This window comes from Penicillium canescens, assembly GCF_028828765.1.
Source record: "Penicillium canescens strain IBT 15451 chromosome Unknown utg000011l_segment0_segment0, whole genome shotgun sequence".
NCBI classification, from domain to species: Eukaryota; Fungi; Ascomycota; class Eurotiomycetes; order Eurotiales; family Aspergillaceae; genus Penicillium; species Penicillium canescens.
In genome coordinates this window covers 2,643,123-2,654,693 of record NW_026703973.1, presented here as the reverse complement: position 1 = coordinate 2,654,693, position 11,571 = coordinate 2,643,123, and the positions used below count along the sequence as shown (strand labels likewise).

Genomic DNA, 11,571 nt, shown 5'->3' with positions numbered 1-11,571 from the left:
ATCTTCAAAGCTCAAAGCAATCCAAGTACACGCTCCCACTTACCTTTAGAAAGCCCTGTGCTCGCAATATCCCTTCTACCATGGAGAGCTCTCTACGGCAACGAATGGCCTTTTTACTTCCAGGACAAGAAGTTTGTGCGGACCTGTGGGCTTTATGCCCATGCTGCTTGATCCATTGCACATTCACGATACATAGGTTGATATTCGATTTTCTATATGACCTTCTTTAAACTTTTCAATGCCAAATTTGCATAGAAACGATATGCAGCAGCTCTGCCATCAAAACTTTGCGGTGTAATAATTTCTTCGCTTGGTCATTTGCAAGACATGTATCAAAAGGTGCAAGATTTCTTCTTTCCGGGCGTATGATCATCCACATGCCTAGAGTGCTTACTCCAAAAGTTTGATGTGAACATCATAAATGCGGTATCTTTTCTTTGAGTCGGCTACCAGAGTAGACATTAGCATTGTTCTGACCTGGCAAAAAGCAAGGGAATCGTTATTTGTTAACTTACTTTCGAGAATGCCGACGGTCGAAGGAACGAGAAGGAAGGGTGAAGGGCGAGATTCATCTTCCCGGACGAATGTAAACGTTCTTATATCAATAAAGAGTTAGTGTGGTGTATATCAGGAATTATAGGAGGCATTGGAAAGACTGCATAGCCGGTAGGGTGCAATTATAACTCCGGCCTTCATAGGTAAGATAGAAACGCGGAAAAACTGATAATGTTTAGGGGGAGTAAAACCAAGCGAGGAATATCATCAATACATTTGTAACCAACTTTGACATTAAAATAAAGTTCGATCATTCGTCACGAAAATCCAATACGTTGAATCGTAAAAACCGTTGTGCAGGGCCAGAAAGAACTTGGAAGGCATTTTCCCCTCTCGAGAATTTGACCAGCTTCAAATGAGAGGGTGTTGGGCTGGAAGTTGATTTTTGGCCCTTGTGCCCCTTCTCAAAGACAGTTGCCGCTACTGGATAAATGGTGTCGGGGATTTGGTGTTCGGGAGGTTTGGCGTCCAAGGTCAAGATGATCCCTCCTAAGCTGATGTAGAGTTGCATCGAGTATGTGTTGCTCTCAATTGGATCCGAATTGTCGAAGCCTTTGAGGACTCCATCTTTGCAAGTTGGTGTTGGCCCGAGTTTCTAGATGTGTAATGTATCCTGAATCAGAGGAAATGATCATCCTCGGGCTATGTAGATCTGAAATCACCGACCCGACTAATATCTGCTCTGCATAGCAAGCTATCTCAATCCGATACTATCATGTTATCAACTAAGTAGAGATCAAACTCAACTATCCAAACGATAAAGTACGAGCCGTACGATACAAGTCAATATCAGGACCGCATAGTCAAGACAAGGGGGGAAAGAAAAGATACCATGCATGACTATTCAACTGAAAGAAGTTGAGGTAAATATATATGTCAGTCAAATTTCAAGGAGAGTTGCTCAGTGATTATGAACAGATCGTGCAGAAGGAAGGTGATGTGTTTGATTGAAGCTGAGCTGCCGAGTGAGTGAATGAGTGAATGTTATACAGCGGACCTGGAGAATGAAGAAACAATGGCGTAGAAGCAAAGAAAGCTGAAAAGGATGATGGAACACGGGAGAAAACGAGAACAACACACAGGGACCCGGTAGGAGTTTGCGCGGCACAGGCACGAATTGAACCCCCTTTCGCTTGACTTTTCACGTCTCCCAAATTTCCCTAGCGAAGAATTTTGCCTTGCTGAGAGAGGGTCATCATTCTGCGAAAGACGACTAATATGCACGAATCAACTCGAGGAACCAGTATACTTGGTGCTGTCAAGCAGTTCAGGTCAGCTCAATAAGGAAATGAGTAGACACATACTTAGGACCGCGCGGAAGAAGGTACGGGGATCTAGGAAACCCGTGGACTAACATTAGCCTTAAGTCATGAAGTACAGCACTGGAAAGTTACTGTAGCATTCGAACCGTCGATAAACGGGCAAAGAAATAAATGCCCTAGAATTGATATTCTCGGGGAACTAACTGTGCCTAAGCGGTGTTGGTGTAAACATATCATCCTGGTATAAGCCGGTTGAAGTAGTTCTTAATCCCTGCATTTCTATTCACCCTTGAACCCTTGGAGTTCTTTGGCAGGAGGCGAGATTGTGTGGATCATGATAGACCCTGTGGGCAGATATCTGGAGTGTCTTGAATATTGTAATCCCAAGCAAGCGCCTTGAAAATACTCGGAATAAGAATCAGACTTCCTAGAATTTGTTGTAGTAACTTATCATTGGTTTTACATTGTACGGTTGCTTGGTACACGTGGAAATCATAGAGTCAAGTTGTAGATATACATATGTCAATCAGGTCAAACCTGGATAATTTCAACAAAATCAAGCACCCTCAGGAATCGGCGTCCCAGCCGTCGGCGTCCCAGCCGGCATAGCACCAGGCATTTCAAAATGATCAGTGGCAGCACCAGCACTATCCTGCCGAGTCATGCTCGAGCTCCTCAAGCCGCCCATATCAACGTTAAAGCTACTCGTGCGGGAGCCAGCACCAAGCCCTAACCGCGCATCCAGACCCCCTCGGAACCGTAGACCCTCTGGCTCCCGTTCATGGCCATCAGGGAACCGAAGCGAGCTTCCATCGGCAGAGCCAGCGCTTCGTGGTGGAGCTGTAGACCCGGCATCCGAGTCCTCGCCTGTTCGGACGCCTGTCCTGCCCATGCGAGGCCACAGGTCTGGAAGACCGACGACCTGAACACGGGGTTCGACGACGCGCTCTTCAAACCAGGCGTGGACGCGTGCTTCGACTAGTTGGGCTACCTTTGGTACATCCTGTAGGCGACTGCGGGATCCGATGAGTGAGCGGACTGAGAGGTCTAGGCGGTAGTCTGGAAGGAAAGAGAAGGCGACATTGCTCTTTGGGCTGCTTTTTGGCGGGAGCTGGTCGCCTGAGGTAGTGTGGTCTGCTGAGCTGGGTCGGTGGCTTGCATTGTACCCTGGCTCCGGTGGTGGTGCTGGTGACCCCGCAGGTGTATGGAGCGGTTCTGTGGATGCTGGGATGAGGGAGATACAGAGTGTGCCTGAGAACCGCACAACTGAGACGGATAGTGCTACTGGCAGGATTGCGGATCGGGGTTTGGGGTAGTTTAGGACCATAGATGTCTCGACGGCAATGGAGAGATTGTCGTCACTGAGGTCAACATCCAGCAGGGCCTGGAGCCGTCCACCATCCGAATTGGGGTCATCGACGGCGATGATGCGACAGTTACTGAAAATGGGGAATTCCTCCCCGAGCGAGATATCGGTGACGTTGATTTTGTCTATAAAGGAGGGTTTCTTCTCCGGGTTGTTCATGGCCGCTGTCAAGGAGCTGAGGATGGAGGAGGTGGGCGAATCTTTGAGGGAGTAGGCTGTTTGCCTGTACTGGGCAATTGTTTGCGCGATGAGAACATTGAACCAGTCCAGTGACTCTGGCTGATGGGACGAATGGTGCATGCGGTGTCGGCCATGTTTGCTAGTGGGATTTGTCGGGATGGCGCTGTAGTAGGTCTTGCGGAGGATGGAGCGGGTATTCGTGGACGTAGCAGGTACAGGACGGAGGACGTTTGATGTGGATGGTTTCTCTCGTAATGTTTTCTGACCGTCTTGGGGCGGGTTGTAGACTGAGCTGTAGCGGCGGTGGGTTGTGCGATTGGACATGCCCCGGGACGGAGGGGGTGGCGCTTCACCAAAGATGAAGAACTTGATGAAGGCTCCAATCAGTAGTACTACTGAGAGCTGCCCGAGGAGGAAGCCTTGGGTAAAAGACAAGCTGGGGGAGTTAGTGGGATGCTATAGATCACTCCACGGGGACGTACGAGGATTGAGGCGCAATTGGCGCGGGCTCATCTACGACATCGTCAGCAGTTGTATCCAGCAATCATCGTATTACTCACGTTGTTGGAGCGCCATTGTGACAACGTTCAAGCCATCGCCAGGGAGGGGAGGAAGAGGAAGTTCAACCAGAAGCCTCGGAGGTTTGCCTTATCTCTTATCGAACTGTTCGTCTCATCTTGGCAGCTTCGTGAGGACACGCATCCACCGCCACTCAACTATTGACTCAAACCTTGGAGCCTGAGGATCCGATCTACTTATAACACCTATAAATCCTGCACTAACTTGATTCTTATTTATCTCACTATCTCCCCCGATAACAGACACTCCACACACCATGCGCAGTCTCCCATCACTAGCAATAACAGCTCTGCTCCTCATAACACCTACCACAAGCAAAGGCACCACAAAACCACCAGGCCAAGATGCAATTCTTCTCTCCAATGTCCAAACCCTAACACTACGCGATCACCGAATGACTAGCTCCCGACGCGTCGCTCCAATGCCCCAACTCAGCTGCACAGGACCCTCGAAGAAGATCTGCGATCTGTACCAAATCGAAACAATGCGCTGCACAAACCAAGGCTACGACTATGACGAGGAAGACGTACAGTGGACCTGCACCGCCTCGCTCCCAGCTGAGTTCAAGCTCGGCGCTACAGATGTCATCTGCGAGGGATATCGGAACTCGAATGATAAGTGGGTTCTGAAGGGGAGCTGTGGGGTAGAGTATCGACTGCTGCTCACTGAGCTGGGAGAGAAAAGGTTTGGGAAGAGTCAGAGACGTGGAGATGCGGGTTGGGCTTCCAGGCAGACCGGCGGTACAGCTGGATATCGGAAGATGTTTGCACTGCTGGGAGATTTGATCTTCTGGGGGTTCTTCGTTTCTGTCTTCGTGTTGATCTTCTGGCCTATAATTGCGGATTGCTTCGGACTGCGGAGGAATCGTGGTGGGAGAGCTCCTGGACAGGGCTGGGGTGGTTTCTGGGGTGGTGGAGGTGGAGGAGGTGGTGGTGGCTATCCCGGCCCTCCGCCTCCTTATAGCCCTTGTCCTGATCCTAATGCTTCTTTTGGGCGGCAGGGTTGGACGCCGGGTTTCTGGACTGGAGCACTGGGTGGTGCTGCAGCTGGATATCAGATGGGAAGACGTGGAAATAGCGGATTCGGGTCCTCGTTCAGGTCTGGTGGTTATGATGCAGGCGAAGGCAGCTCGAGGTCTCGCTCGCCGCCACGATTCTCATCTACAAGTGAGAGCACTGGTTTTGGATCGACAAGGCGCAGGTGAAATAAGAATATATTGAAAGCCAGTGATTAATGATGTGAATCTGGTTCATGTACAGTCGAAAAGAGCCAGCGAAAGAGCAAACCGCCGAAACTCCTTGCTATGATGTGTATCTTGTTGATCAGACCAAAAACGCCGTAAAGCACAAACCATTGCCTCATAAATTGTTTATTATATCAGTTCAAGCCATGGGGAAATCATCGATCGAACCGAGAACCTCTTCGGTTCCTCCTCCCACGTCCTTCGCATGCTTCTTGCGCGACTTTTTGGCAGGGGCCTTGTCGGTCTTTTCATCTTTGGCATCTGTGCCGGTTGGATTATGTAGCATCTCTTCCTGCAGCTGCTTTTCTTTAGCATGCTGATCTTCAATACGCTTCTTCTCATCATCAAGTTCTTGCTGCACAACCTTGGGGTCATCGTATGTGGTGTTCGTCATCTCCGAATACGTTGCAATATCGATGTGCTCGCGCGGTCCGAGCAAGGTATCCTTGATCCTCTGTGGATCGCGGCGCTCTTCATTGTTGAACTTCAACTTGATTTGGCGGCGAGACCGGCCGGGGAACAGCTTGCTGATCACCATGAAATCGGTGCCGAACATGCGAAGGCCACGGTAGAACAAATCTGTCATTTCTTCGTCCCAGGTCTCGGTCTTCGAACGCTTTCCGTAGGTGGCTTGGTTGATCTTCCGTGTCAGGTTGCTTTCCACCACATCTTCCAGATCGCCAGCGGCTCGGGCGGCATCAGCGTGGCGATCTACCTGCAAGGACGAATTGTCAAGGACAATCTCGCCGTTGACAATTCGCATAATTGGACCGGATTGGGGCTTCCAATCTAGAGGTCGTTCCGCATTGTCCTGGTCTGGTTCGTTTTGCTTAATGGGTGTTCCTGGTGCAGGGGTTCCTGCCTTCTTTCGCTCTTCTTCAGCTTGGTCCATCTTCCGCAGCTCCGTCTCGCGCTTCGATTTCTTTCCGGTTCGCAGATCCTTGCATAATTCTGACATCTTTACCACATTGGGTAATATTTCGACTGTTTCGGCACCTTCTGGCGTTGGCTCACGCTTCTTGCGGACACGCTTCGGTTTTTCGCTGCCTTCAGGATCAGAGGTACCGGCCTTGGAGTATTTTCTCTTCTTTGTCTTTGCTTGCGACGGTTCTGGGGTCGAAGAGGTTGCATATACGCCGGGCGTGCCATTTGGATCTTCGATGGTGGGCACAACTGACTGGGAGCCTCGCCTAGATGAGGACGCCGAGACAACTGTGGAGACAGACTTCTTGCGGCCCGGCTTCGCGATTGTTACAGACGACTTTCGGCGCTTTGCTGGTCGGATCTCGGTCGGTGCAGCATTGTCTTGGGATTCGGGTTGGGCTTGATCGGATGAAAGGGGAGGTTGTGTCGAATCCACAAGGTTCTCTGCGGCTCGCGCCGCTTCAACCCTGGCGTATTCCAACAAAGCTTCTTCTGGCTCATCGCGAGCGGATCCAGGCTGAGTCACACTGGCTGAGATGGTTGAGGCTGGGGTGGGCTGACTGGGTTGGGTGGAAGGAGGGGTAAGGGGTGCGGTTGGTTCATGAGAACTCGGTTCCAGAACAGAGGCCTTTCGCTTCGGGGGAGGAATGGGCTGGGCGATGGGTTTGGGGATTGAGGCGGCAGTTGGTTTGGGGATCGCAACCGCATTCGGTTTCGTGATCGAAGTAGCAATGGTTGTTTCAATCGGCGTATCGATTTTTGCGACAGGTGGTTCGGTTGGAGCTGCGTCGGCTGCTTGCGGTTTCGCAACCGCGACTGCAGACGCTCGCTCTGCAGACTCGGAAGGCGGCGCAGACTCAGCTACATCATCTCGTTTGTCTGGCCCATCTTGTTTGTCTGGCTGGGTGGTCTCAGCTTGCGCCGCCTGAACTTGCGCTTGTTGAACTGCGCTTGGGCGTCTGGCGGGCACGGCAGCGGGCGCACGACGGACAGGCGCCTTTGGCGCAAACTTCTTGCCGGTTTTATCTGAAAGACGCGTCAGAAACTAAATCAAGATCATCACAACTATAGTACTCACTGATAACGGAGCTGGAAAAGGACTTCATGGCTGCCCATTTCTATATGACATGCGGGTTGAAGATCGAAAAAGTTCCAGACTGGGGAAGTGAGGTGGGTTGCGGTCACGTGCCAGACGCTAGCGGATTTTCCTCCTGCCAGGAGGCTTCTTGGATCTTTACCATCCCACCCCTTCTCTTGTCTGTTCCCCTTTCCTTCACTTCCACCTTTTGCTTTGATTCACTGGTTGCCTTCTACCGGACTCTCCCTCGACAGAATTGGACACAGTCGCGAGATCTGCGTCTGGCTGACTGACGGACGGTCCGGTGGTGATATCAACCCCCTCTCATGCCAGTCTAGCCACTGATGCCGGCCGTCGAATTCCCCGTCACGTCTTCAGAACCTGGTCTCGTCAAAATGGAGGACCGGAAGAGGCCCGCCGCAGACAATGACTCGGCCCCGCCTTTAAAGAAACAGGCTACCACCGCAAACGGTGGCAGCAAGCCACATCCCGATGCTGATATGCCATGGAAAGATGATTTGGAGGTATGAACAGTTCCAGGAGGGGTTTCTGATCACGCAAGCTGGCCTGCAGTCCTTGGATATAATGCTGACCCGGATTTTGCGATAGCGATTTCAAAAGGAAGCGATACTGCGCCAAATGCAAGAGTACAAGCGGGAGAAGTCTTCATTGGAATCGCGCTTGAGTCAAATGTCAAAAGCTGCCACGTTTCACAATGACCACCTGCGTGTTATCGATTCTTGGTTCAAACAGGTGCGTGCACATTCCTTGTTCTTTTATCGGAAGTTTTAGCAAACGGGACTGACATCATGATAGTTGATTGATGAAGTGAAAGTTCTTCTCGGGCCATCGCAAGCCGAAGATCAAGGTCCGTTCAAATGTTCACAACCCCCGCGCCACCCGTACAAACGTTGACCTCCCCAACAGAGCAACATTTCAAAAGTTCCCTGCAATTTGAAGATATCGAGAGCTTTAAGACGCACTTGAAATCGCGATCGGAGGATATTCGAGCAATAATCTCACAAGTCCAATCCAAGTCCAGCAATGCGCCACCCGAGATTTCAGAAGTTCAGACTCGCCTTGCGAAGAAGCTGGCAGAGGAGAAGGTTGCGATTGCAGAGCTTGAAAAGACTCTCGCGGAAAAGCAACAGTTGGAGGAAAGCCTTGAAGCTGCTTCGCTGCGGTATCTAGTGGCTGAGAAGAAACTAGACCGCGCGAAGAGTATGACTGTTGCGAAGCTAGAGAAACAACAACTTATGGCTGCCCGGCCTGTCGACGCAACACAAACGAAGCGCGAAGAAAGCTCACCCGCGAACGGAGGGACTCCCGCGGGGGAACGCAATCCTGAGCTTGAGGAAGCTAATAACAAGCTGACGGCAGTTTCGGAAAAGCAAAAGGAGCAAATCCAAAAGCTGGAAGCCGAGAACGCCTCTTTGCTTAGCGAAATTACCGAAATCAAAATCAAGGTAATGCTGTTCCCAGCGTTTCTGATCACACCGCTAACGCGATTTTAGTATTCCAAACTCACGGATGACGATTACGCACATACGGACCTTTTCAAACAACTGCGATCACAATATGATGATGTAGTCAAGCGCATCAACCATCTGGAGGCGACGAATACTCAGCTCCGCGAGGAAGCCGAAAAGTATCGCACCGAAAGAACTGCATACAAAATGCAGATGGAGGATGAAATTCATAACACCGTTGCGGAGAAGGAAGCCCAATTGATGAGAGCGGAAGCCGATCTTGCCCGGATACGAAACGCTCGTGATGAGCTTCTAGCCGATCAACAAATGCGGAAAGCCGCCCAGGACCAGGAAAAGACTTCTGGATTGAAGCTCCAAGAGCTGGCAGATGCTAGGGAGGCCCGGATTGCAGCTCTCGAGTCGGAGACTCAAAGGTTACAAGTGCAGATCGAAGGTTCCAAGGCTGACGAGAATGTTGAGGCCATGCCGCTGGAAGAACTTCGAGCCAAGTACAGCAGTCTCGAGCGCCAATATGCCATGCTCAACACCGAGTTGACCTCAATGCAGACGGCCTACACAAAGTTTGCGAAGCTGGCATCCTCGAAAGTCACCGACTTTGGGGCTATGGAGGAGAAGATTGCGCGTCTCACAGCAGAAAAGTCCAAGGCCGATCAGAAATTCTTTGCAGCAATGAAGAGCAAAGAAGCCCGCGATGTCGAAGTTCGCACTCTCCGAATGCAAAATTCGAAGACGTCGGATATCGTGTCACAGTTGAAGGAGTCTGAAGCTTCCACAAGATCGTTGGTATCCAACATGGATAAGCAAGTCAGTGAAACGAAGGAGGCGCTAAACAAAGCTCTCAGCAAACAACACAAGATCCAGCAGCAGTTAGCCGAAAGCGACATCCTCACGAATGGGTTAAAGCAGCAGGTGGCTGAGCTTAAAGACCTCTCCGCCTCTAAGGACTCGACATTGGGCAATACCAACTCTTCCTTACGACAAGCTGAAACAGAGATTGCTAGTCTCAAGCAGTCTCTTTCAGATACCAAGAAGAGCCTGGACAACTGGAAGAACAAGAGTCTTGGCAATTCGTCCTCGGAATATGAAATGCTACGGGTAAGTCGTCCGATCTGTTGTTGAAAGCCACGCTAACCTGTGCAGACACTCGCACTTTGCACGGTCTGTCGTCGCAACTTCAAGAACACGGCGATCAAAACATGCGGTCATGTCTTCTGCCGGGAATGCGTGGACGAACGTGTTCAATCTCGCTCTCGAAAGTGTCCCAACTGCGGCAAATCCTTCGGAAGCAACGATTACATGCACATCACCCTCTAATCGACCTTCACCTCCTGTATTATATCTTTCCTTTCGACACTTCCTCTTTGCGTCTATTTTTTTTAGTCACATTCGGACGGGTTCATGGTGCGGTGTTTCGTGGTTCAGCAGGTCTGGTTTGGGCCGGCGTTTGATGAGTTATGTATGCTCGCCCTAACCGGGCCATCTTTTCTTCTTGCCTTTTTTTTCCGTTTTTGTCTTTCCAAAACCATGTGGGATACAGGCGTGTCCTCGGACTCGAGGCCGGCGCATACTGATCTCCGGGGCATTGGGCTGTTTTACTTAGATTTCAGTGTGATGTAGGACTACGTGTACGGAGAGAAACCTCAGCAAAACATGACGAATGCAATGTGAAAGTACAATGATAATTTATTCTTTATCCCAGGCCCAAATAACCCCGAATCACGAGTTAAAGATCCTACTATACAACAACTCATGCCTCCCAATCCACAAATCCAACGCAGGCACCACCTGCCCAGCCTCCTCAACAGGCGTATTCCACTCCCTCCCAATCCGCTTCAAAATAGTATCCTGCAAACTCTGACTAGCAAGCACATTCTGCGCCTGATACGGCCCCATAACCGAAGCCCGCACAGCAGCACTCAACACCGCCTTGGCATGATTAACCACAAACACATACGCCGTCTCCTGCAAATCAAGCCCCATAGCCCGACACACGACGCCCCATAACGGCGCAAAATGCCCCTTAGGCCCTAAATCGTCCTCATCCATCGATGCCTTGAGCGCATCGGATAAATCATCAATGGCCGTCACAGCCACCTGAGCCTCCCGACCAGCGGGGTTCTCAGGACTAGCAAACGAAACCCGGAACGCGCGTTCCCAAACTCCAATCAAGGCGCGGCCTTGTGCGATACTCGCGCGCTGTCCAACGATGCAGGGCGTTGATGCGTCGAGGTCGTTATCTAGTGTTTCGAGGGTTTCGGGGTTTCTGTACCCGGCTAGCACGTAAGGTAGGGATGTGCTTGCGATTGAGGCGATGGATAATTTGAGGAAGCGGTGGAAGGATGTGACGGGCGACTGGGAGCGGCCGGGTTTGTTGTGGGCGAGGTAGGACTCCAGCCCGCTGGAGTATGCGAATGAGCCTAGTGGGAGGGCGGAGTCGGAGAGGAGGAGGAGAGCGTGGAGGGAGGAGCGGATTGTGTCGGAGGTGAATTTCTTATTTTGTTGAGGTTGTTTATATGTGGATGGTTCTAGGGGTTTGCTAGTTAGGGGAGTTGATTAGGGGATTAGGTTGGCTGTCGTACCTTTCATTACCCAGCTGTTGGGGTGTGAAGATGGTGGGCTTGGATATTCGGAGGCTGCTAGTTGCGCGCGGGCATCTTGGAGGCGCGATTCGAGCTGGGCGACTTCGGCCTCGAGCTCTTGGGTGTCTTTGAGGAACATGATATAGTATAATAGTATAGTATATAGTATAGTCCGGGGTATGGGGTATAAAATTAAATGCCGAACAGTTGACAATTGAAGAAAAGAGTCGACTTATACATCGAAGTGGGTAATCGGAGGCTGCCGTGCCACCCGATCGCTCCCTATCAGCCATTATCAACCACTTTTACTCACAG

General features: G+C 50.8%; 5 protein-coding genes across 5 annotated transcripts; 2 read left to right on the top strand and 3 right to left on the bottom strand.

Annotated features, from left to right (window-relative positions):
- Positions 1-2,373: 2,373 nt before the first annotated feature.
- On the bottom strand, positions 2,374-3,939 carry mmm1 (ERMES complex subunit MMM1; the record flags this gene model as incomplete). Its single annotated transcript, XM_058522472.1, has 3 exons — positions 2,374-3,799; positions 3,846-3,876; positions 3,924-3,939. The coding sequence occupies 3 exons, from the start codon at positions 3,937-3,939 to the stop codon at positions 2,374-2,376; spliced, it is 1,473 nt and encodes a 490-aa protein (XP_058365949.1).
- A 259-nt stretch (positions 3,940-4,198) lies between these two features.
- Positions 4,199-5,146, top strand: N7446_013731 (DUF1183 domain protein; the record flags this gene model as incomplete). Its single annotated transcript, XM_058522471.1, has 1 exon — positions 4,199-5,146. One exon carries the CDS (start codon positions 4,199-4,201, stop codon positions 5,144-5,146), a length of 948 nt encoding a protein of 315 aa, XP_058365948.1.
- A 178-nt stretch (positions 5,147-5,324) lies between these two features.
- On the bottom strand, positions 5,325-7,215 carry N7446_013730 (transcription factor TFIIIB subunit BDP1; the record flags this gene model as incomplete). The annotated part of the gene is made up of 2 exons (XM_058522470.1): positions 5,325-7,135; positions 7,188-7,215. The coding sequence occupies 2 exons, from the start codon at positions 7,213-7,215 to the stop codon at positions 5,325-5,327; spliced, it is 1,839 nt and encodes a 612-aa protein (XP_058365947.1).
- Positions 7,216-7,531: 316 nt separating this feature from the next.
- Positions 7,532-9,991, top strand: N7446_013729 (E3 ubiquitin-protein ligase BRE1; the record flags this gene model as incomplete). Its single annotated transcript, XM_058522469.1, has 6 exons — positions 7,532-7,711; positions 7,797-7,940; positions 8,004-8,055; positions 8,115-8,653; positions 8,702-9,772; positions 9,818-9,991. The coding sequence occupies 6 exons, from the start codon at positions 7,532-7,534 to the stop codon at positions 9,989-9,991; spliced, it is 2,160 nt and encodes a 719-aa protein (XP_058365946.1).
- Positions 9,992-10,393: 402 nt separating this feature from the next.
- Positions 10,394-11,440, bottom strand: N7446_013728 (urease accessory protein UreF; the record flags this gene model as incomplete). The annotated part of the gene is made up of 2 exons (XM_058522468.1): positions 11,257-11,440; positions 10,394-11,202 (listed from the first exon to the last, which is right to left on the bottom strand). Exons 1-2 carry the CDS (start codon positions 11,393-11,395, stop codon positions 10,394-10,396), a joined length of 948 nt encoding a protein of 315 aa, XP_058365945.1. The 5' UTR covers positions 11,396-11,440.
- Positions 11,441-11,571: the final 131 nt, after the last annotated feature.